The 26,518-nt window shown below is 39.0% G+C and overlaps 1 protein-coding gene across 4 annotated transcripts in view; it reads left to right on the forward strand.

Annotated features, from left to right (window-relative positions):
• The window catches only part of LOC123789865 (fibrous sheath-interacting protein 2-like), a 76,463-nt gene that overhangs the window by 43,936 nt on the left and 6,009 nt on the right, over positions 1–26,518 (forward strand). For 3 of the 4 annotated variants that reach the window (XM_087859906.1, XM_087859907.1, XM_087859908.1), the window contains 3 exons: positions 1,065–10,384; positions 13,056–13,553; positions 14,557–14,657. In XM_087859906.1, coding sequence (XP_087716032.1) covers positions 1,065–10,384; positions 13,056–13,553; positions 14,557–14,657 — 9,919 coding nt within the window. Of the gene's footprint in view, positions 1–1,028; positions 10,385–13,055; positions 13,554–14,556; positions 14,658–15,768; positions 15,816–26,518 lie in introns of all 4 variants that reach the window. The other variant, XM_087859909.1, reaches the window with a different exon arrangement.

Below are 26,518 nucleotides of genomic sequence, written 5' to 3' on the forward strand. Positions count from 1 at the left end.
TTTTGTTTGTCACTCTCACATCCAAGCAGCTGCTTTCATTGCTTCTCTGAAAATAGCCTTGGATTTGGGGTGCCTGTTTATGTGTTTTTTAACTGGTCACTATGCTAAAAGAAAGAAATGTCGACACATTTACCTAACTGTTATTTGGAGGAGTATTGTTCAGTTTTTGCTATCAACAGATGAAATTAAATAGGCATAATTTAAAGTGAGCTATTTTGGTTGGGCATGAGGTATGAAAGCAGTTATCTTGCCTGGGACATACAACTGCTCTAAAGGCAGTTACCAAATAGAAGTTGGAAGTGGGTTTTCTTTTTCACATGCTTTAAAAAAAATGACTTCTTCAATTATAGTTGACTGTAATGATCCAACTTCTTTTTGAGATATACAGTTAAAGTCTTTGCAGTTATTAATGATAGAGTTTATAAGAAAGATGGCATTAAACTTCTTGTTCTGTTGATGTTCCAGTATTCTCACTTAAGTTCTTTTTAAGTACAGTACCCCAAACCCATGTTTACAAATAGGATATCTGTACTCCCTTTCTATGAATGCTTACATGCATATATTGGGTTGAACCATATGAAATAATAATTTTTGTGTGTCAAAAACTATTAAATATCAGCAATTTCATCCAGTTCAGTTTACTGTATTCTATATAATTCCAAACTGGATAATTAGATGAACAGCTGAAAATATTATCAAGAATTATATAAGTTCTGTAGTCATCACCAGAATCACCCTAGGGCATTGCAATTAAAGCTGAAAATCATTTGGAAACATAGCTATACAAGGAGGAAACCAGCACTTAGAGATCTGAATTCTATTAAGCTATTTTCTTAACTTCATGGCTGAAGTAAGGTTCCACAGGTGGGAAATAGGGATTTGAAGAAAACTTAGTTCCGAAATTTCTTGACTAGGTTTTTCTATTTCTTGGATTAGGTAAAATTCATGTATAAAATATTGCTAGTATTTTGAATGCTCAACATTTTCCCTTAATGCATGTTAAAAATAGTAATGTTTTCTGTTTTAAGGTCCTCTTGATGAAAAAGTATTTATTGTTTCCACAGCATTAAGGAAAAAATATGAATCAAAACAGCCTCTAAGAAACATTAACTGTGATACTTCACTTTATCAATTTTGTGAACATCTCACTGAATTGGTTATTTCCTATATAATGTCAAGCATTTCTGATTGTACTGAAGATGGTGGAACAAAACAGAAATCACTGGAAAACCAAGATGCAGCTTTTAGCAAGGTTATTTTAATTCATTCACAAGTATTTGTAAGTCGGTCAGTTTCTATCAGAGGACTTGCTTTAAGCATTTCTGAAATCATTATTCGAATCCTTTTTAATAGCGACATTTTAAAGGCAGACAGTACACAAGAAGTGGTTTCTGTGAAAACAAAATATGTTTACTGCCCAAGAGTAGCTGTGGCTGACTTCAATGATCTCTTTCAGGATCTCTTAATAGGAGTGATCCATGTTCTGTCCAAAGAAATAGGAATAAAGCATCAGCCTGACAGGAGAGGAAAAAACAAACCACTCTCCAGGCTTAAAAGCCATAGTTTGCCCATTCGCAACAAAACCAAAACTATGAAAAGACAGACAGGCTCCAGAGGTTGGAAATCATCTCCTACTCTCCGAATTAATCAACTAGTACAGAAAAATAAACTAAATTCTGTGGCACGCAAGTTAGGCACTCTGGTTGGTAGCCTAAAAACATATGAATCTAAAGAAATAGTCAATAAAATTTCCAATATTGTTTTCAATTTAGTTTTGCCAGATGAATGCCCAAATTGGGATATAGATTCTGGTAAAATACCACGAAAAAGGTTCCTATCTTCAAATAACCAGCAAAGTCATAGAATACCTAGAAATAACCCAGGGCTTTCCCCAAAATCAGTTTTTCTTCTGAACGTTGTATGTGAGAAATTTATTAAAATACTTTCGGAAGAATGTACTGCCAACAATCTCCTTACAGATGGTCCTCTTTCTGGTGAAATACCAGCAGAAGGTCGACTGCTCAACCTACTTCAAAACATAGAGAATTACTGCAGGGGAACAATGGACCGTGGCTCACCATTTGAAGAATATGACATGTCAGCCCTTTTGGAAAATCTAGCAGAAATAGATGAAGAATCTATGCTTAGTATTACCTCCCATACCTTGGTAAAATCCTTAATGGAAAAACTGTCCTGTGGTATATACCGACCTCCCAGAAGTCCCCTTTTTGCAAACAAGCATTTAATGTATAGAAGAAAACAAAGACTCCCTGGTTTCCCAAAAGGAGAAAGACCAAAATTAAAAGAATCAAGACAGAGTAAATGCTCTGTAAGATTCATGAATTATGACAGCAAGCCTTTGAGAGAACCACTGAATAATCTCACTATGATTCATTCCAAAATGCAAGCCCCATTTGGTAAGCAATTTTCAGGAAAATGCCCTCCTCTACCTCCTCTTCGAAGACCAGGTAAAAAGGAAATGAATGCAACAGCTGTTCTTAACATGCAATATCCAGGAGGCATGAACACAGGAGTTTATTCTGCCATGTTTCTGGAGGAAATAATTGCAGACATTTTCCTTAATCTCTCCACCTCCTTGCAGGGCAAAAATATAAACATCACTGAAGCTCAGCTCAATGAGATAAATATATTAGATGTCAACTCCGTGGTGAATGAGTTTAACAATGCTCGAGTCACTGTTTTACGAGATGTTGAAGAAAGGATAAATTTTCCACCAATTGATAAAGAAACTGTTAGAAAGATTGTTGACTCAGTTAATAGTGCTGTTTCATGGGAATATGCATTACAAGTTATTGGTGGCAGTCATCTGACACATGCTACCACCTCAGTAGCAGAACAAATAACTAATGGCATATTGAGAGAGAGTGCAGACTACCAACTCCCACTGAGCTTTGTAGGAAAGCTCTTGCCTAATTCATATTACTCTCTTAAAGCTGAAAATATATTGCAGAAACTTCAAAACAACCTGAGAGAACTTAATTACCAAGGTCAACATTCAACGGGCTATACTACCATGTTATCACACTCGTTTTTAGAAGATGTCATCGGGAAGCTATTATCTCAGCTCATTTCTCCACCCTGCAAGGCTTCATGCTTGGGAAAGAAGTATTTATTGACTTCAGATTTTAATGAGGTATCCACCTGTATAATAAACAAGGTTTTGTCAGCCATTTCAAAGCATAAGATTTGGCTCACTAAATATGATTGTCAACATCTATATACAGAAAAAAAACTTCAAAATATGGTGGAGTCTGTTTATAATAATGTTTTACAGATGTCTGACTCTCTTGTGTCAGTCCAGAAAAGTATAGTAAGCCAAAGCCCAATTATGATTGACCGAATGGCCAGTCTCATTATTCAAGAGATTATTGAAAATCATCTTCAACCCTTTTTGTGTGGAGAGGACGTACCTTGTTCAATGACTCCACTGGATGAAATATCAAATATGGTTAAAAAGGTTCTCAGTGAGGTCACAGAGTCACATAGGCCTCAGAAGCCATCATCACTAGGTATGGACTTTTATCCTAATGCATTTGTAGAAGATACTGTTGCCCGGCTACTATCAAAGGTCTTCAATCCAAAATATAATACTGAATGTGAACTGGATAAAATGACCCAAAAAATAGTAAACTCAATAAATAACCATTTTAACAAAGCTAAAATCTGCATTCTTCGTGATGACCAAGAGCAGTCTTTCCCCAGTGTAGATCTAGACACTGTGGATGAACTCGTCAATTCAGTTTATGAGAATGTTCTGCAACAGCATGGGCTAACCCCTGAGGCTGATAACGAAGAACTCAAAGACAGTGATATTTTTGCAGAAAATGTTACCAATTTAATTGTAGCAGCTATTTCTGATTATCTTTTTCACCCACTGTTTTCTGGGGACTTGTCAGCTTCTTCCTATGCTACTTTAACAGCAGAGAACATTATTCAGAACATCTTTAGTGGCAGCAGTGAATCTACCAAGTCAAGCCAGCATTTATCTCCATATAACACCTTGCTGCCATACACAATTTTAGAAGACATAATTAGAATGCTGTTATCTAGAATCTTTCCTTCTACTTATAACGTGGTTCCATTCAGCAAAACTCCAAAAGGTAGATCAGGAATTAATTGCGATGAAATATCTTCAAAGCTAATCAGTGATATTAGGATGAAAATTTCCCAACATGAAATTCGATTTTCAAAAGATGAAGAAGAAACCAAATCTGTTTCTTCAGAGGATGATGCTCAGCATCTTGTTGATTCTGTGTTCAGAAATATGTTGCAAAACTCTGGGTCCCAAGAAGCAGTTGAGCACAATATTACAAGCAGTAACAGTATTCTTATTGATAGAATAGCAGGCTTTATCATTAAAAGTATCTGTCAACAGCATCTCCGTCCATTTGTGTATGGAAAGTCATTACTTCCTCCATCATATACATACTCTGATGATGTGAGAAGGCAGCATTTTTTTGCTGGCATTTACTCCTCAGCCTTTTTGGAAGATGTGATCTCTGGGGTTTTAAGCAAAATATTCCACAGGGTGTTAGGTATTGTGCAAACAAACTCATTAAGAGATTCAGAAAAAGAATTGTTGGAAACAGCTGAAAAACTCATATATTTAATAACGGAAGAATTCTCAAAAGCTGAAGTTAGCATCCTAGAAAATGCTAAGGAACAACTGTGTTTGCCACCAGTGCATACAGAAGTAGTGATCGAAATTATTGACACAGCATATAGCAAAGTTTTACAAGAATATGAACTGGAACCTGATAAGGACTTTCTCAGTGATACAAAAACATTGGCTGAAAGGGTAACTAAAATTATCCTGGCTGAAGTTTTTGACTTCCAAATTCATCCAGATTTCATAGCAAAACTGCCTTTTAAATCATATTCAAGACTCAACGCTGATGCTTTGATAAAGAGAGTTCATTATGCTATTAGTAAATCAAGACTCCGAAGACAGGCTTATACACCATATACCACCATATTATCACATACACATTTGGAAAAAATTGTCACTCAGGTTTTATCTCAGATAAATCCAATGAACTACAGTGCAGAAGACCCAGACTTTTTGCAGTCAGACTTCTGCAACACAGTTGTGAAGCTGATTGATGAGATCATGTCAATAATTTCTAAACATGCAGTATGCATTATTAAACATGGAAATGACAAACAAAATGCGATTTCAGAGAAAGATATCCAGGCTATGGTTGATGCCATTTATGCTGATATTTCTCATTCAAATCTATACCACTCTCTTACAAAAGATAAAAAGGGCATAAGTAATATACCTATTACAAAAATAGCAAGTTATATAATAAAAGAAATATTTAACCATCATCTTGAGTCATTTTTATCTAGAGATAAAACTCTTCCTTCAGGCACAGTGGGTCAAACTTACCAACAGAGAGCAACAGATCCTCAACAAAGAGAATTGTTGTTTATTGTGAATTCGGCTGTTTTTTTAGAGGACGTAATTTCTGAACTTTTATGCAGAATCCTTTATGTATTCTCACATAATGTCTTGGCTGCCAAAAACCCATGCAAAGCAAAAACCAATGTAACTAACATTGTTACGACATTAGTAAAATCAATTGTGCTGGAATTCACCACATCAGAAATTTTAGTTGCAGATCACTTGGATGAAAATCTGTATTTTTCAGAAGGATATAAAGAAATGGTCAAAAAAACTGTCAGCCTAATTTATGAAAAAATATTAGATGATTATAAATCTCTGATTCATATTTATAGAGCTATACAAAGTGATACTGTCAGTTTTGGGCAAAAAATATGTTATTTGCTATTAGGAGAAATTTATGATTATCAAGTGGAGTCATTAGTTTGGGGAGAATTATCAACTTCTTCGTATTCCTCCCTCCAAGATGAAAACATCATCAGAAATGTGCTTGACAGCATCAACGATGATACCCATGTTTTGCCATCATGCATCACTATACTGCCACATTCCCTTTTAGAAGATATTACTTACAAGCTTCTAGCACATATATTCCCTTCACCTGAGACTGGAACTGAACTCAGTGAGAAAGAGGTGCCACCAGATTATGAGTTTGTGAATGCAGCTTCAAAACTGACTGATGAAATTATAACAGAAATTTCTGAACATGAAATTAGACTTGCCACAGCAGAGGAGCATGCGGAAACTATGCAATTAGGGGCAAGTGAGAACTTTGTAAACTCCGTATGTAACGATATTATGAAAAAACTTAAATTAGAAAATGAAACACAGAGTGATACATACAAAAAGGGAGGCTTATTCCTCAGGAAAATAGCTGGTTTCATTATGAAAGAAATTGTGGCCCACCATCTGCAGCCATTTTTACATGATGAAGAATCACCTCCCTGTGACTTATCCAAAAATGACCATATCATTGAACTCTTGAATCCTGATAAAGAAAAAATATCCACAGGCTTCCCACAGCCTTCTGTGTATTCTGCTACATTTTTGGAAGATGTCATAATTGACCTTGTTCGCAAATTTTATACTTTCCCAAGTATTGCTGAAAACTCTAAGGACAAAGAGATATCAGAAAAAGACCCCATGGGCATGGCTATAAGATTCGCAAATGCCCTGATAGGGGAATTTAGGAAAAGTAAAATTAAAGTCCTAGCAAATTCTGGAGAAACGTTTTCTCTTCCACCAATAGATAAAGAAACAGTCAATAAAGTATCTGATTCTGTGTACGATGAGGTCATAGAAATGTATGGATCTGACAATGTTCTGAAAGATGATAGAAGTAACATTGTTATAGAGATGATAGCTGCTTTAGCCAACAAGGCAATCTCTGCTTTCAAGATTCAACCACTTTTTTCAGGAGACTGGTCTTCCACCTTCTTTTCATTTCTAAATGTGGATAACATCATCCAAAGAGTTCAACACCTACCATATAACACCTTTACAAAAATAAATAGAAGCGTGAAGGAGAGCCCAGTTTTTTTGCTAGAAAAATTACCTACACTTACTCCTCTAACCTCAGGCCTGAAAGACATAATGGACACTTTGAAAATAGGTAGAGGAGCACTCCATGGAAAAGAGAATTTCAGAAAGGAGGAGACATCTATGAAGACAGGCAGCATCCAGGAGCCGATATGTACCACTATAACTAGCATTATGAAGGGCGAATTTACTACCCTAGCATCAGGGTTAGTTGGAGATGTGGCAGATAAAAAGAAAGGGGATGGAAAGAAAAAGGACAGGTCAATTGGAAAAAAGAATGAGAAGGCATCAAAAGTTACTTCTCCAAAAACTAATGTGAAAAGTGAAGATACTCGGGGGCCAGATTTGAATATGGCACCTAGAAAGAATGAAAGCAAGAAGCAAGACACTTTGGATATAAAAGAAGAGAAAAGGCAAGGCGATGAGGTATACCAACATCTTTCGTCAGCTACTGATGATACAAAAAACAAGAAGGTTGTCCTGGAACCAGATTTAAAAATAGATAAGAAGAGTGACAAGAAAAGAGGGATTTCATTAGAAAAAGACGATAGACCTTCTGAATTACCACCTCTGAAATCCAAAGTGAGAAACAGAAAGATCCAAGAGAAGAGGAGAGATTCTCCAGCTTACAGAGTTACAGATGACAAACAGATCTTGCCTCTTAAACATGTCCAAAATTTCACTGAAAGCATTTACAGAAATGTTTTAGAAATACCTCCTTTCCAAGGACCAGTAGATGATTCAAAATCCCCAGATCCCCTAGGTGATAAAGCAGTATATGTAACTCAAGCAGATGGCAAGGATTTTGCCCAGCCTGCCTCAACAAATCCAGCTAAACATAATGCTCCTGCAAAAGAGGAAGAGAATAAAAAAAGTAAAGATAAAGAGATTAAAAGTAAACCTAGTAAACCGGACAATCCACCAGAAAATAACTGTGGGATTTTTCCTGCTAACTTTTTAGAAGATGTTCTCTCTGAAATAGTTAACAAATTGGTTTTTAATTCCTCACTGGGTAGAGATGATGCATGTCCAAATGTAACCAAAAATGTAAATCAAGCTGAGCTCTATGACACAGCTATGAAACTGATTGATTCCCTATTAAAGGAGTTTTCAGATGCTCAAATTAAAGTATGGAGCCCAGGTCAGGGAAGTCAGTTCCTCCCATCTGCAGATAAAGTTTCATCAGTTCACAACGTACCTCTCAGGCAGAAAGAACCATCTGTGGATAAAGCACCTCGAGAGAAAAAAATGGCAGCTCCAACTAAGACAGCGTCTTCAGATGAGTCACCTTCTATGGCTAACATACTATCAAGCGATAAAATGTTGGTCAACAAGATTGTTCACTCCTCTATATGCAATATTTTGCAGGAATATAGATCTCAAGACTCCATTTATAAGGATATAAGTAGTAATGGTGAAAATTTAGCAAGAAAGCTAGCTAATGCGGTGATAGAAGAAATTTTTCAGCATCAGCTAAACTTGCTACTTTATGATGAGGTTCTGGCTGCAGCATGTTTGCCTCTAGAATCTAAGGAGGTTATGAAAAAGGTCCATAAGGTAGTTCAAACAGCCTGCAAAGAATGTCAAACATCATCACCATATACTATAATGCTACCTTACGAATTTTTAGAAAGTATAATTGCTTCTCTTCTATCAAAAATTTTCTCAACAGTAGCCAATGCTGAAACAGAAATATCTGAAGATAATTTGCACACAGAACTGGATTTCCTTCAAATGAAGTTAGTAAGTACAATTATGACAGAGATCTCCAAAGATAAAGATATGATTGTACAGTATGTAGAATCCTTACATCCTAATGATGATGAAATTATTCAATTAGTGGTTCAGACTATTTATAATAATCTCTTGCCACAATTCGGATCTCAAGAGAGCATACAAAATTGTGTCAGCAGTGGTTGCAAAATCCTTTCAGAAACCATAGTTAATTTAGTTGTACAGGAAGTGACTGGCAACCAGTTGCAGAACTATTTTTCTGGAGAGCTAACACCACATCAGTGTACAGAAGTTGACAGTGTTGTTGAAAATATCCTTAAAGATGTCATCCAAACCACTGAAGTTTCCCAGCATCAGCCATCACGGGCTTACAAACTGCCTTTTCACATAATAGAAGAAATTGCTGTAAATTTTTTGTCAAAGCTTTTATCTATGTTTCCAAAAGTGGATAAGAAACAAAACAATTCTCTAAATGCTGAAATGCAAACAATAATCTCAAAAATCTTAAGTTCATTCCAAGAATATCTCTCTAAAAGTCAAATTATATTAGTGCCACAGGCCACAGAATCACCCACTGTATCTTTAGCAGACAGTACAAGTATTGAAAAAGTAGTTACTTCTGTTTATAACAGTGTTTTAAGGCGCTCTGGCTCCCACATTTCAGTGTATAAAGATTTAATGGGTAAGAGCAATGTCCTCTCTGATATAATAGGATTTTTAATGGTGAAGGAAATTTCCAATTCAGAATTTCATGCTCAAGTTAAAGAAGAAGCATCAAGTTCAGAGTTAGTTCTGGAAGCTGTGAAAATTATGGAAAAAGTGGTTAAGATCATTGACGACCTTAAGTCAAAGAAAAAGCTTTCGACCAAAAAAGAGACTGTGTTAGATGCTAGGTTTTTAGAGGAAATGCTGGCCTTGTTCTTGGCTAAACTAGTAAGGTTACCAAGTGCCTCAAGCAGAGATGCAAAAAACTTATCAAAGTCTGAGGTAAATAAAATTGCATCTCAGTTGACAAAATCTGTGACAGCTGAAATTTCCAGAAATAACATTAGTGTTGCAGCTGCTAATCCTGAAGAAACCTTTTTAAGTCCAGAAAGTATAGAAATTATTTCTCAGATCGTCGACTCTGTTTATAATCAGGTACTACAACAATCTGGAACCCATGAAGAACTTTATTATGACATGAAAGGTACAAACAATGTCTTCCCTAAAGAGGTTGCTTCTTTACTCATCAGTAAAGTTTCCAGTTGTCCATTAGAAATAATTAACCCAAAAGATTCACAGGCTGATCTCTTTGGCGATTTGGATCTTAGTCGAATTGCCGAAAAGGTGCGTGAGCATGCTGTTAAAAGAGGGCCTGAGCTAGAGCAAAAAGAATTAGGTCAAGATTTAAGTGAAGAGGAACTTCCAATTAAAATAATTCCTCACCGGGGGAAACAAGCAATCAATATCGATCCAAACATTGTGGCAGAACACTTAGGAGTCATTTCTATAAAAACACAATCTCTTGAGAAACTGCAGTTGGAGTGTTTAACTAGAACTGGATGCAGCATCGAGACGCTGAGAAGACTGTCATTGAGTGGGAGGAGTCACTCAGTGAGCACACCTGATGCAGGAAAGCAAAAGCGAGAAAGGCGCATCTCACTGGATGAGGTGGGACGACTGAATATAAAACCATTAGAGGTAAGTGCTAAACGCAATGGTGAAAAGAAATAAGTAGTTACTGAGACCTGGTTGTCTTGTGATTTCCTTCCTCAGGCAGGTCTATAGGAACGTATTTATAAAATTTGGTCATTTTTCTCTTGCCCAGCGCAGTAGAATTGGGGCACTCTGATTCAGCCACTTCATTGCTTTCCTGGGACTCACCCATCAGCATTGTGGCTCAGTGTAAAGGTGGCAGGCTATTTTCCATTAGCCAGTCAGACTAAACTGCCATTTCTTGAAGAATGGGAATACAGGGAAATACCCTTACCAGCAAACAGGACTGGCTGGAACTGTAGTCCTCATTTGGCTACCGGAAGAAATGCAATTTTTAAAATCCCCACAGTTCTTTTTAATGGATATACATTATCATAATATTAAATGGGTCCAAAAGGGCCAGTCAGAATAACAGGTCAACCTTTTAAAGATTGAAATCCTCAAACTTAAGGCTCCACAGTAGTGTTGTTTCTACTTAGCAACATTCATCAACAAACATCAGACTGCAAGCTCTTTAGAGTTTGTTTCTTCTTATTTCACTTCCATTATATAATACTTTCCCAGTTCCCTATACTCTTACATACTCAGGAGGGACCCAGTTTCTTTCCTAGTCTACCCTTGTTCTAGACCCAGCTGTCTTCATACTTCTATTTTTATGAACTAGTTTTTCTGCAGTCTTATATTCGGGCTTTAAATATACTTTAAAGGGGCTTGAAATGCCAAAACACTGTCCTTGGTACAATATAACTGTTGAAAAAGTAGTTCTGTTTACAGATCTTAGGGCACTAGGGCATAGGGATGGTCTTTCCAGGAGATGGAGTTACACTGATCCAGCCCCATATTCTCATGTAATACCAAAGTCCCTCCATATAAATGAGCCTCTTACAAGGATGATGGTGTGCACTCACACTCAGGATACAGTCTGTGATTTACAAACTGAGCAAAGTTCTATAAAACCAGCCTGCTTGGAGCATAAGCCTGGGAGCGTGTTTTCTTTATTATTATTTTCCAGCCCACTGAACTAAGTCTCAGAACTGGTGAATACATTATGGGTACTTTTTTTTTTCAGTCTCAAATACTGAGATTGTCATAGACACTGATGGAGTCTCCTTTGTCCTTAGTTTCTTGGACCAGATGAAGGTCCTTTCCAGTTCTAAATTGTCCTTTTCTCTCTGGGTTCTCCAAATTACATTATCATTTACTTAGTAGCTTTCATTTATATACAGGTAATTCCTTGGGTACAAGATCTATGTGTCGAAACTATAGAACATTACCTCCAAGTCACTACCTCTTAATCATCTGTCAGTTTTGACTACCTGCTTTCTTCTTTTACATACTTCACCAACCAGTACTTTAACTATCTCTCTATAGCCCACAGGAAGTTGGAAGAGAATAGCTAATCCAAAGCAACTACTGCTGCTACCTGTAAGGGAAGCAAAAGCTGTCTCAGGGAAAGCAAGTGGACCTAGCTAGCTCAGTTAAGACAGATGATTTGCAGCTAGGTGGATAGCGGTGCCATCCATCCCCAACGTGGGTATGGAGGTTTCAGAAAGAACAGGAGATCAGTTTAAGGAGCCCAGGCAACTCCCAGGCTAGTCCTCACTCAGGAATCCATAAGCAATGCTTCATTTGCTATTCTGAGGTACCAAAACTTTCCAACACACCAGACACATGCCTATCAAAGACTCCTATAGTGACACATCCTGGAGCCATAGAGACTACTTAGAGCTTTTGAACAACTATTTCCCTCCACCAGCACAGATCACCAAAACTGATTGTTTCAGTTTCTTACAGGAGTTCTTCTTTCATTTTGTTTTGCACAAAAGATACTACTGTAAGGCAGCATTTATCTGAAACCTTGGGTTGTAGTTTTACGGAGATCTAAGATTGATAACCCAAATTAATGTAAAGGTTCTGTGGCATCAGCAAAGTCTACAGAAATGGGAAAAGTCATTTATGACTGTCTTTTCCTTGTTCTGTCTTTACCATTGCAAAATGGAAAGTGACATTTGACCAAGGAGGTGAGGAAGGATAAAGAGTTACTCTTTGAAGCTCCCTTTGGAAAATATGTTCAAGGGGTAGAATGTGGAGGGTGAAAAGTGAACATGCAAAGTCTTTCACAATCATGTTTTAAAATCCAGGCCAGCCAATACCTTGTCTTTTGTTCATGAAAATATCTACATTTAGATTGCTCTATGATTGGTTCCCTCACTAAGAAGTTTAGAAAAACATGTCCTAAGTCTGTCACAGAATTTTCCAGGTAAATGATGAAAACAGAATGTAATTACAGTATTTGTACACTTTGCATTTCTTGACAAGTAAAAAGTAAAATTTGAAGCAAAAGACAAAACTTACTAGGGTTCCCTTCTTTGGACTGGATGACACTATTCTTGAATGCAAAAAAAAAGGATCACTGAAATGAGCAAATATTGCTTATTATTTTTATTTATTTCTTCTTTTAAATATATCACTACTCAAATATATATATATCACTACTCAAATATATATATATCACTACTCTACCAGTAAGTGGCATTTGAGGATAATTTTACTAAAATGAAACTGAAAGCCATGTGAAATTTGCTTTATTACTATAGAACCATAGGAAAAATGACTGAGGCAATAGTTTTTATATTAATTTTCTCTTCAATTCCAGACTGCTAGTAGGAATTCATTTCAGAACTTAATAAAGCCTGACATCACCAAAGTGGAGCTTTTAAAAGATGTCCACAGCAAAAAAGATCTTATCATTCGTTTGGTAACTCATGATATTAATCAAGATGTTTCAGAAAATAAAGTGGAAGAGGGCTTAACTTCCGATGAAGATGAAGTTGTTTTACAAGATGTAGTGAAAGAAGAACTTCCAGAAGGCCCATTTGAAGATCAAGTAAAAGAAGATATGAAACCCATTACAAGCACAGTGGCTTTTCCCACGCCACCGAAGAGCAAGAGAAATCTGAAAAAATTTTTGTCACTAGGAAAATGTTGTCATCGTAGATCTACTGTAACTATAACAAATACTGAAGCATCACCAAATCAATGGACAGAATCTGAGGAGACACAACGAAGAATTGTTTCTAACGCCAATGTGACTACTTCCAAATCCTTGACTGGCACAGATTCTTCCTTTTGGGAGAGAAAGACACAACTAAGTGTAAGTGACAAATGGGACTCTCAATGACTGGGTTTCTATAGAGAAGGTACAGAGTTTCACAAACTTAGTCCAAGTAATTTACGTTGGGTAAGAAGAAGAGGGCATAAACTAAATCCGGGCAGTCTCTCCCAACTTTGATGATATTTACAACGAAAGGGAAATGATTAACAGATGAAGTCAGAAGCCTCAATTGAAGAAAAATAGAGCATGGAAAGGGTCCTAGGTTAGCCAGAAGGACAAGTAAAACATAAAAAGGAAACCAGTTAGGAGAAATGCAATCTAATTATTTAAAATCATAGATTTGATTTTTTTTTTTTTGTACTCTGACCTATAAATACTCACTGGAAGTTTTGTTTGCAGAAACTCCATGCCAGTGGATAAGACCAGAAGATGGGCTGGAGGGGAGTAAAGATTCATGCAATTCAGCCTATCTGGGTTTGAATTCTGGCTTTGCCACTTAGTAGCTATGTGACCTTTGGGCAAGTTACTTCACCAACTTTTTTCTCAAAAATTACCCAACTTGTTGAAACACAGCTAATTATGCAAAGTATGTTGAGTATTCCTCAGTCCATAAGCCCCACTATTACTCTGACACACACAGGGGCCTTATCATCCTCTTGGGTTGGCCCTACCAAAAAAATTGCACTGTACATGCATTTGGAAGATACACATGATTTAGGATTTCCTGGTGAGACAATCGCCTGGATTATCCATTTGCAATGATTTCCAAGTTAACCCAGAAACTGCAGTGAACCAGAGAAAAGAAAACACAGAGATACAACTCTGGCCAATTCAGAGGCTCACCAGGACAATAGCCTCAACACAAACTCAGATCTGTTTATTAAGATCTATTTATTAGGAAGCCCTGTGAGATTTTAGGAGCAAACAGTGTGCCTGATCAGAAATGCTGGCTACATAGGTAACTAAGGAAATATTATAGTATATTTTACTTAATTTATTATAAAATATCCTTTTTATAATTACCTGACTTGTACTTTTCCAGAGAGAAGAAAGGAAAGCTAGTACTGAACCGGCATATTACTTCTTACATAGAATTATGAGTTCATCCTCATACAATGAAGAGGATCTGCCTTCATTTTCTAGGTACAGTGAATTAAAGCAATATGAGTTGGCTAAGAAACAGAAATCCAAAATGAAAATTATGTTGATGAGAAGTGTGGGCCCCTCAAGTAAACATGTGAGAAAGCCAGTGTCTCACCCCTCAAACTCCCCTCACTCCTTCCCCTTGTTCTCCTCTGTGGTTACTTCCTGGGCCTCCCCTTTCCATGTTCTCTTCCATTCCTGTTTATCTGGTCTATACTTCCTTCTTTCTAGTATAGTGGTCTAGTTAGTATAGTTAAATTAAGTCTTCAATGTGTTAGATTCTGGAACTTAAGAGACAGGCCCTGGGTCAACAATAGTTCCTGCACTAATGGCCCACCTAAAGGGCTTCCTACTTAGTTTCCTTATGTACCTAAACACTCAGCAGTGTGGCACTGACTGTCACGGGGATTCCCAAAATGGAGGGGTTACATAAGTTGGAGCATTCAGGAAAGAATTCTCAAAAGCAGTGGAGTTTGAGTTGGGCCTTAAAGGATGGATGAGCTTTAGACAAGACCATCCAAATTGGGGAAGACTGTGAAGAGAAAGGAGGGACTCTGCAGTATTTATAGGAGACAAGAAAGAATAAAGTACACTGTAGACTTGAAGTCTGATTAACACTTTTTCTAGAATAGCCTAAATGTGCCTAAAATTATTCCAATGTTTATAAGAATATTCACAATCTGGGAAGAGTTATTACACTTTGTATCATGGGAAAACTAGGGTATAAGGAGAAAAATCTACCTGATTGTAACTATATTCTTTTCTACTTGGCATTATGAAATTAAGGTTTCTTTTTGACCTGATGCCATTTTAGGACACCTACCCCTGGCCCACCATTGATCCTTTCTTCCTTCATGATTGTTGTAACATACGTAAGTAGTAATGCAGGCGACTCTCAATTGTGTCACTGGAGAAGAAAAGAGGGCACATATAAAACCAAATAAAAGTTGATGTAGCAGTCATTTTCACTTGATTTAAGAACTCAGAGACATACCATTCTAGATTTACTTCTATACGAATAATGATTTTGACAGATTATTCTTTTACTTAACCAGTATTCCTTCATATGTTAAATACATAGAAAATGAAATGTCTTTTATCTTTTTTTTAGTGATGATGATGATCATCTTTCAGATCCAAGTGCCAAAATAACGGAAGGTTGGATTGATTTTTTTTTCTTAGATACTATTTAAAGGAGGCTTTTTCTTTGCATTGATAAATTTTCCTCTTATGAAACATGAAGTTGACACTGAGTTTTCTAATAGATTGACCTACTTTGGGGGAGTAGGTATCATGAGCCAAGGAGTTTGCTTTTTCTGAATCACTGAGATTTCATTAATTTTGGTATAAAGTACATGGTGTGATATTATGGGTTTAAAATTGCCACGCTCCTGTAGGAAATATCCAGGACATATGGGTTTATCACATCTATATGTGTACTACAGCTCATGCTACTAGGATTTAATCATCTCTTTTTAAGAGTGTATCCTTGCTTTGTAGGACTAGCTTAGCCCCAGTAAAACATATTTTAAAAGCTTTTATTTTTTTAAGATTTTACTTATTTATTTTTGTAAGAGAGAGCACCAGCATGGGGAAGAGGCAGAGGGAGAGGGAAAAGCAGACTCCCTGCTGAGTAGGGAGCCTCCATGGGGCTCAATCCCAGAACCCTGGGATCATGACCTGAGCCAAAGGCAGACCCTTAATCAACTAAGCCACCTAGGTGCCCCCAAAAGCTTTTAAAGCTAAAAATTAAACTTAAATGTATTTGTTTATGTTAGAATCTGGCTAGACTCCACTTTCTTTTGTTTCTGTTAGAACTGACATTAAAATATTTACAACTTGAGTTTTTAGTCCCCTACTCTTTTATTTTTTTTCTGAGTACAATGTACTTCACAATACAAATTTAAAGAATTTTTAAAGCATGAAATAATATACAGTTTTCAAATACTTTTTTCCCACATGATGTGACCATCCACCAGTGTTTTTTTTAAAGATTTTATTTATTTATTTATTTATTTATTTATTTATTTATTTATTTATTTTTGAGAGAGAGAGCAGGGGGAGGGGCAGAGGGAGAGGGAGAAGCAGACTGCCCCTGAGTGGGAAGCCTGACACGGGGCTCAATCCCAGGACCCTGGGATCATGACCTGAGCCAAAGGTCAAAGGCAGACGCTCAATCAACTGAGCTACCCAGGCGCCCTGGTTCCCTATTCTTTTAAACTGCAAAGGATCAATGTGGTTCTCACAGTGGCAGCACTGGCCTAGAATTGGGAGTGTAATGTTTACTATGAAGGTGGCCTTGAAACTCAAACTATAGGACTGGAGTTGACCTTGATTATTCAAGCCTGTAACCCACTCAAATAGTTACTCAAGAAAGCTATCCTCTCCATTTGTAAGTGGAAATAACATTTATTAAAAGATGAGCCATAGAGTATGGTTAAGTTTGCCAGAATTCCATAAACAGGTCATAGTCAGAAGATGAGATAATGTATCAGTGCTGTGCAGCCTGCAGTATGGAATCATCATGGGCTGTTAGAGCCAGAAAGAAGCCATCTACTATAACCTCACTTTAAAGATGAAGAGCCTGAGGTTGAGGGTGGGGAAGCAACTTGTCCAAGGTCATACACTGGGTCAGAGTATAGATCCTAAGTCTCCTAAACCTGAATCCATTGCGTTGTTTTCCTCAACTTCATTGCAGTGCATTATGTTTAGTTCCTATATCCTTTGGTAATATTGCACCTGTCCAGTTTGTTTATTCAATCACACTCAACAAAGATTCTCTGAGCACTTTCTTTGTGCTGGACAATATTCTGAGTTCTGGAGATAAAGCCATAAGTAAGAGAGACAAAGTCCTTACCCTTATTCTAACTTGGGAGTCTGGAGGCAACATTAACAACAAATCTAGATAAGAATAAGTACCCCCCCAATCTCACACAGGGTAAAAGCCAGTGGCTTACAAGGCTCCACATGGTATGGACAGCATTCCCCCCGCCCCATGACCTCTCTGACCACCTCTCCTATGATCCCTCTTAATCACTCCACTCCAGCCACACACACCCACAGACATGCCAGGCATTCTCCTTTATCAGGAGAGGAGACTTTGCACTTACTGAGCTGCCAAAAACATTCTTCTCCAAGGTATCTGCATAGCTCACTCTTCACCTTCTTCAGATCTTGCGTAAATATTATCTTCTAAGTAAAGCCACCTCTGAGCACCTTCTTTAAAATTGCAACCCCAGCAGTCACTGCCACCCCAGCACTCCCTACCCTCCTTCCCTGCTTTAATTTGTTTCTTAGCATTTGTACTATCTGATAGATTGCATGTTTTTATTTGTTTGTTGGCTGTCTCCCTCCCCTAGAATTTAGCTCCACGTGGGGAGGAGCTGTCCACTATATCCCCACATACCTAGAAAAGACGCATATAGTAGGCACTCAGTAAATATTTGTGGAATTTGTGAGTGAATATGAATAAAAGAAAGAAGGGCCAACGTGATAGAGAGTGGCTGGCTAGATTAGTCTGGTCCAAGAAGTCCAGAAACATCAGAACTTAATGACAAAAGGAAGCAGCCACAGGAAGATCTGGAAGCAGAGGATCCCAGGCACAGGGTACAGTAAGTGCAAAGACCCTAGGGTGGGATGAGCTTGGCATGTTAGAGGAAAAGAATAAAGGCTAGTACCTAGAGCCCAGTGAGAAGGAAAGTGGTATGAGATGGGGTTAGAGAGATAGCTAGGGGTCGGATCATGTTAGGGCCTGTGATAGACAGTAGAAATGAGCATGGATTACTTTTGGGGTTGCTGTAGGAATCCTACGGAGGATTTTCAGCAGAGAAGTAATATAATCTAACTTATGAATTTAAAAAAATCCCTCTGGCTACTGTTTAGAGAATGAACTGAGTAAAGATAGGATTAAAGCAGGTAGAACAGTCTGGAGGCTTTCATAGCAATCCAGCCAAGAAATGATGGTGGCTTGGACCAGGGGTGTAGCCATGGAGGTGGTAAAAAGTGAACAGATACAGAATGTATTTTGAAAGTAGAATCAGCAGGAACTGCTAATGGAGTGGATGTTGGAAGTGAGGAAAATGGAAAAGTCAAGGGTGATTCCTACAATTTTGGCTTGAGCAACTAAGTGGCTTGTGGTCCATGTTGTGAGACAGGAAGGGGAGCAAAGGTAGAGAGGGGAGAGGGAACAAGAATTCTGTTTGGGCTATGGGAGACTGAGGCCATTAGACACTCAAGTTCAACGATCACATGAGCAGTGGGATACTTAAGTGTAGAATTCAGTGGGGAGGTCAGGGCTGGCAATACAAATTCTTTTTTTTAATGATTTCTTTATTATATTATGTTAGTCACCATACAGTACATCCCCGGTTTCCGATATAAAGTTCGATGATTCATTAGTTGTGTATAACACCCAGTGCACCACGCAATACGTGCTCTCCTTACTACCCATCACCAGCTTATCCCATTCCCCCACCCCCCTCTGCTCTGAGGCCCTCAGTTTGTTTCTCATAGTCCATAGTCTCTCATTCTTCATTCCCCCTTCTGATTACCCCCCTTCTTTATCCCTTTCTTCCCCTACCGATCATCCTATTTCTTATGTTCCATAGATGAGAGAAATCATATGATATTTGTCTTTCTCTGCTTGATTTATTTCATGTAGCATTATCTCCTCCAGTGCCGTCCATGTTGCAGGAAATGTTGAGAATTCGTTCTTTCTGATAGCTGAGTAATATTCCATTGTATTTATGGACCACATCTTCTTAATCTAGTCATCTGTTGAAGGGCATCTCGGCTCCTTCCACGATTTAGCTATTGTGGACAATGCTGCTATGAACATTGGGGTGCATATGGCCCTTCTCTTCACTACGTCTGTATCTTTGGGGTAAAAACCCAGTAGTGCAATGGCTGGGTCATAGGGTAGCTCAATTTTTAACTTTTTAAGGGACCTCCACACTGTTTTCCAGCGTGGCTGTACCAACTTGCATTCCCACCAACAATGTAGGAGGGATCCCCTTTCTCCACATCCTCTCCAACAATTGTTGTTTCCTGCCTTGTCTATTTTTGCCATGCTAACTGGTGTAAGGTGGTATCTCAGTGTGGTTTTGATTTGAATTTCCCTGATGGCTAATGATGAGGAACATTTTTTCATGTCTCTGTTAGACACTTGTATGTCTTCATTGGAAAAGTGTCTGTTCATATCTTCCGCCCATTTTTTGATTTGATTATTTGTTTCATGTGTATTGAGTTTGAGAAGTTCTTTGTAGATCTTGGATACCAGTCCTTTATCTGTAGTGTCATTTGCAAATATCTTCTCCCATTCCATGGGCTGCCTCTTAGTTTTTTTGACTGTTTCCTTGGCTGTGCAGAAGCTTTTTATCTTGATGAAGTCCCACAAGTTCATGTTATCTTTTGTTTCTCTTGCCTTTGGGGATGTGTCATGAAAAAGGTTGCTTTGGCTGATGTCGTAGAGGTTGCTGCCTATGTTCTCCTCTAGAATTTTGATGGATTCCTGTCTCACATCGAGGTCTTTCATCCATTTGGAGTTTGTTTTTGTGTATGGTGTGAGAGTGGTCAAGTTTCATCCTTTTGCATGTAGCTGTCCAATTTTCCCAGCACCATTTATTGAAGAGACTGTCTTTTTTCCACTGGATGTTTTTTCCTGCTTTATCAAAGATTAGTTGCCCAAAGAGCCGAGGGTCCATTTTTGGTTTCTCTATTCTGTTCCATTGGTCTGTGTGTCTGTTTTTGTGCCAGTACCATGCTGTCTTTGTGATCACAGCTTTGTAGTACAGCTCGAAATCTGGCATTGTGATGCCCCCAGCTTTGTTTTTCCTTTTCAACCGTTCCTTGGAGATTTGGGGCCTTTTCTGGTTCCATACAAATTTAAGGACTATTTGTTCCAGTTCTTTGAAAAATGTCCTCGGTATTTTGATCGGGATAGCATTGAAAGTGTAGATTGCTCTGGGTAGCATGGACATTTAAACTATGTTAATTCTTCCGATCCATGAGCATGGAATATATTTCCATCTTTTTATGTCTTCCTCAATGTCTTTCAAGAGTGATTTATAGTTTCTAGAATATAGGTCCTTTACGTCTCTGATTAAGTTAATTCCAAGGTAACGTATGGTTTTTGGTGCTATTGTAAATGGGATGGATTCCCTAATTTCTCTTTCTTCCGTCTCATTATTCATGTATAGAAATGCAACTGATTTCTGAGCATTGATTTTGTATCCCGCCACATTACTGAATTGCTCTATAATTTCTAATAGTTTGGGAGTGGATTCTTTTGGGTTTTCCATATAGAGTATCATGTCATCTGCGAAGAGATACATTTTGACTTCTTCTTTGCCGATTTGGATACCTTTTATCCCTTTTTGTTGTCAGATTGCTGTTGCAAGGACTTCTAGTACTATGTTGAATAATAGTGGCGAGAGTGGGCATCCTTGTCGTGTTCCTGATCTTAAGGGAAAGGCTTCTAGCTTTTCCCCATTGAGAATAATATTTACTATAGGCTTTTCATAGATGGCTTTTATGAGATTGAGAAATGTACCCTCTATTCCTACACTCTGAAGGGTTTTAATCAGGAAAGGATGCTGTATTTTGTCAAATGCTTTTTCTTATTCTTTTTTTTTTAAAGATTTTATTTATTTATTTGACAGAGATAGAGACAGCCAGCGAGAGAGGGAACACAAGCAGGGGGAGTGGGAGAGGAAGAAGCAGGCTCATAGCGGAAGAGCCTGATGTGGGGCTCGATCCCACAACGCCGGGATCACACCCTGAGCCGAAGGCAGACGCTTAACCGCTGTGCCACCCAGGCGCCCCTGTCAGATGCTTTTTCTGCATCAATTGAGAGGATCATATGGTTCCTGAGACTTTTCTTGTTGATATGATGTATCATGCTGATCGATTTGCGAATGTTGAAACACGCTTGCATCCCAGGGATGAATTCCACTTGGTCATGATGGATAATCCTTTTAATGTACTGTTGGATTCTATTAGCCAGGATCTTGTTGAGGATTTTGGCGTCCATATTCATTAGGGAAATCGGTCTGTAATTCTCCTTTTTGATGGGGTCTTTGCCTGGTTTGGGGATCAAGGTAATATTGGCCTCATAGAATGAGTTTGGTAGCTTTCCTTCTGTTTCTATTTTTTGAAATAGCTTTGGGAGAATAGGTATTATTTCTTCTTTGAATGTTTGGTAGAATTCCCCAGGAAAACCGTCTGGGCCTGGAGTTTTGTTTTTTGGAAGGTTGTTTATCCCTGACTCAATCTCTTCATAAATAATTGGCCTGTTTAAAAAAAATCAATTTCTTCCTGTTTCAGTCTTGGTAGTTTATAGGTTTCCAGGAAGGCCTCCATCTCTTCCAGATTGCTTAATTTATTGGCATATAGCTGTTGATAAAAGTTTCTTTTTTTTTTTTAAATATTTTATTTACTCATTCAACAGAGATAGAGCCAGCCAGTGAGAGAGGGAACACAAGCAGGGGGAGTGGGAGAGGAAGAAGCAGGCTCATAGCAGGGGAGCCTGACGTGGGGCTCGATCCCAGAATGCCGGGATCACGCCCTGAGCCGAAGGCAGACGCCCAACCGCTGTGCCACCCAGGCGCCCCTGATAAAAGTTTCTAATAATCCTTCGAATTTCCTTGGTGTTGGTCGTGACCTCTCCTTTTTCATTCATAATTTTATTGATTTGGGTCCTTTCTCTTTTCTGTCGGATAAATCTTGCCATTGGTGTGTCAATTTTATTGATTCTCTCAAAGAACCAGCTTCTAGTCCTGTTGATCTGCTCTACTGTACTCCTGGTTTCTAATTCATTGATTTCTGCTCTAATCTTGGTCAACTGCTTCCTCGTGAGTGGATTAGGCCTGTCCCTCTGTTGCTGTTCCAGCTTCTTGAGGTGAGAATATAAAAACTGCATTTTAGATTTTTCTATTCTTTTGAGTGAGGCTTGGATGGCTATGTATTTCCCCCTTAGGACTGCCTTTGCAGTATCCCATTGGTTTGGGACCACTGTGTTTTCATTCTCGTTGGTCTCCATAAATTGTTTAAATTGATTTTTGATTTCCCGGTTTATCGAATCATTCCTGAGCAGGATGGTTCTTAGTCTCCAAGTGTTTGAGTTTCTTCCAAATTTTTCCTTGTGGTTGAGTTCCAATTTCAGAGCGTTGTGGTCTGAGAATATGCAGGGGATAATTTCAATCTTTTGGTATCAGTTGAGACCTGTTTTGTGTCCCAGAACATGGTCTATTCTTGAGAATGTTCCATGGTCATTAGAATAGAATGAGTATTCTTTGGTTCTGGGGTGTAGTGTTCTATATATATCTATGAGGTCCAACTCATAGAGTATGGCATTCAAAGCTCTTGTTTCTATGTTGGTTTTCTGCTCCAGTGCTCTGTCTATTTCTGATAGTGGGGTGTTGAGGTCCCCTACTATTAATGTATTTTTATCTATATGTCTCTTTATTCTGGTTAAGAGTTGGCTTGTGTATCTTGCTGCTCCCCTGTTGGGGGCATATATATTTATAATTGTCATATCCACTTGATGGATACATCCTTTAAGAATAATATAGTGCCCTTCTGTGTCTCTAACTATAGTCTTTAGTTTAAAATCCAATCTGTCTGATATGAGAATTGCTACCCCAGCTTTCTTTTGAGGTCCATTTGCGTGAAAGATGGTACTCCATCCCTTTACTGTCAGTCTAAATGTATCTTTGGGTTCAAAATGAGTCTCTTGTAGACAGCAAATGGATGGGTCATTTCTTTTTATCCAATCTGCAACCCTGTGGCGTTTATGGGAGCATTTAGGCCATTTACATTGAGAGTGATTATTGAGAGATATGATTTTAATGATGCCATGTTGCCAGTAAAGTCTTTGTTTTATCGGTTGTGACTTTCTGTTCTGTATCACTCTTGGGGCCTTTTTACTTTTATAGAACCCCCCTTAATATCTCCTGTAGGGCTGGTTTAGTGGTTATGAAATTGGTTAATGACTGGTGATTCTGGAAGGTTTTTATTTCTCCATCAATTCTGAATGACAGCCTTGCTGGATAAAGGATCTTTGGCTGCATGTTTTTCTCTGAAAGAGCTTTAAAAATGCCCCCCCAACCCTTTCTCTCATTCCAGGTCTGTGTAGACAGGTCTGACGTAATTCTGATAGCTTTGCCTTGGTACGTGAGAAATTTCTTTGTCCTGGCCGTTTTCAATACTGTATCCTTGGATCTAATATTTGCGAATTGCGCTATGACGTGACATGGTGTAGGTTTGTCATGCTTGAGCTTGGGAAGGGTCCTCTCTGCCTCTTGGACACGAATGTTTGTTTCCCTCGCTAGATTAGGGAAGTTTTCAGCTACAATTTGTTCAAATATCTCTTCTAGTCCTCTGTTTTTCTCCACCCCCTCGGGGATGCTGATGATTCTGACATTGGATCATTTCATTGAGTCAGTAATCTCCTGTAACCTACATTCATGGGCGTGGATTTTTTTAAGTCCAGCTTCTATTTTCATTTTTTCTTCTACTAACCCATCCTCCAATTCGCTAATAAGTTCCTCTGCCTCAGTGACCCTGGCCATCAGAGCCTTTAGTTTTGACTGCATTTGGCTCATAGAATTTTTAATTTCTTCCAAATTTGCTCTCATTTCTGCCCTTAGAGATTCTATATTCTCATTAACATTTTCGTTAATACTTTTTTCAAGTCTACACATCATCTTGACCATTGTTACTCTGAATTCCATTTCTGATAATTTGGTTACATCCATATCCATTAGTTCTGTGGCAGAGGCCACAGACTCATTGTCTTTTCTTTGCTGGGGGGGGACTTCTCCTTCTCTTCATTCTGATGAGGAGAGGTTGCGGGGTTGTCCAGAGCCCAAATTATTGACCAGGACCCAGGCCATGCGCCTTTGTTTTATAGGGATCTTAGGGATGTGGGCTTCTTCTTTAAAGATTTTATTTATTTATGTGGCAGAGAGACAACCAGCGAGAGAGGGAACACAAGCAGGTGATTGGGAGAGGAAGAAGCAGGCTCCCAGCGGAGGAGCCCGATGAGGGACTCCTTTCCGGAACGACGGGATCACGCCCTAAGCCGAAGACAGATGCTTAATGACTGTGCCACCCAGGCGCCCCGGGATGTGGGCTTCTTGATTTTTCAGCCTGCCTTCTGTGTTCTGGGGGAGGGGCCTGCCGCGCTGATACTCAGGCAACCCTGTTTGGGTAGGGTCTCCGTGTCCCCTGCGAGGGGGGATGGGGATGGGCACACTGTGAGCCAGTATTTCCAGGATTTTGTTCTCTGGCGGCTTTCCCTGGAGGCTTGCTGTGCCTCTTCTGAGAGTCAGAGCAGCAGCGGCCGAATCTCAGCCTCTGTCTCAGAACAGAGGGATTGCGGACCATTCTCCACTGATGTTCTGGCCACTTTATCTCTGTTACTGTTGGTGCTGCTCAACCCTGCAGCGTCCCGGGATGTGTGCCCCACACCCGGCGTCCCAGCCCTCACTTCCAGGGCCGGCATGTCTCTGTCCTTTGTGTTTCTAACACCGCCAGCCGCCAGCTGCCCCACGCGCTCCCAGAGCTCCCGGTCTCAGTGTGTTTCCAGTGAGCGCACCGGAGTTCCGGAGTTCCGTGAGCAGTCTGGTGGCACGTGCTCCCCGCTCACGGTCCCAGTCTGTTTTCTCGCAGGTGCTGTCCGCGAGTCCGCCCGCTCCCCCCGTGCAGGTGGCTACCGCTTCCCAGTGCCTGAACGCGGCGGCTCCCTCCCCCTTCCGTTTATCTTCTGATATCTGTGCGCGGTTTCAAGGCTCCCTGCTTCGTACCTCAATACTCAGCGCTGGAGATGTTCATTTGTAGAGATCCAGATGTATCTTCCTGCGTCTCAGGCTGTTTCCGTGGATGTTCAGGCTGGTCTGGTACCTATCCAGCTCGACTCAGGGGACCGGCTGAAAAAGGGGTCCCCTACTCCTCCGCCATCTTAACTCCTCCTCCTTGGCAATACAAATTCTTAGTTTCACAGAAGAGACAATAAAATCTCAACTTGACTCTGACCATCTGGAACCCTCAAGCACCTGAATTTTTCCATTCCCTCTTTATCAAAACAACTTCTTAGATATATCCAGAAGGGATGTCATGCATTTAGCCTAGTCACTTAAAAATTATATTGGAATGATGGCCTGGATAAACCCAAATGGCCCCAATCACCAAAAAGAAGTCAATTCAAATGTGTACAGTATACAAGACTTCCTAAGGTAGGAAAGTATTCAGACACTTTTGAACAACTAGCAATTGATAATAAAATTGAGTGGATATTTTGGTTAACCAATTTCATCAGATAATTCAAGTAATGGGATCTCTCTCATATTAAAGGTAACTGAGGTTTTACTGTATTTTTTCTAGAATCCTTGGCCCAAAGGGTAATCCAGAGAGAATCTTCTCATCTTGGTTCTTTATGATTATACATGTATAAAATGTATATGAAATACATACACATTACTTCACCTGGTCTTCTTGTGAGAAAGAAAGTAGTCACATCCCCTTTGTACATAGGAAGAAACAGAGAAGTTAGAACTGACCATATTCACTGAGCTCTAGATAGTGAAGCCAAGATTCAAACACAGTTTTTCTGACTCCAAACAAGTCCATTGCTCCTTTTACTACTCGCTCCCTCCCTCGCTGTGGGTCTTTTTGAAACTTCCTTCTTGGGATCATTTCTACCTCCTTAGGCCAAATTTCAATCACAGATGTCTCCTGGAATTCAAGATAATGCCTCAGTGCTCTCCCGATTCGCAGGAAGTAACCATTTCCTAAGACCTGCCACCTTCCTTTCTAGCATTCCTTTAGCTGGCAGCCTCATTCAATTCTTTTCAAGGGTCTAC

The sequence above is a fragment of the Ursus americanus genome, chromosome X, assembly GCF_024610735.1.
Source record: "Ursus americanus isolate L20-20 chromosome X, mUrsAme1.1.p, whole genome shotgun sequence".
NCBI lineage: Eukaryota > Metazoa > Chordata > Mammalia > Carnivora > Ursidae > Ursus > Ursus americanus.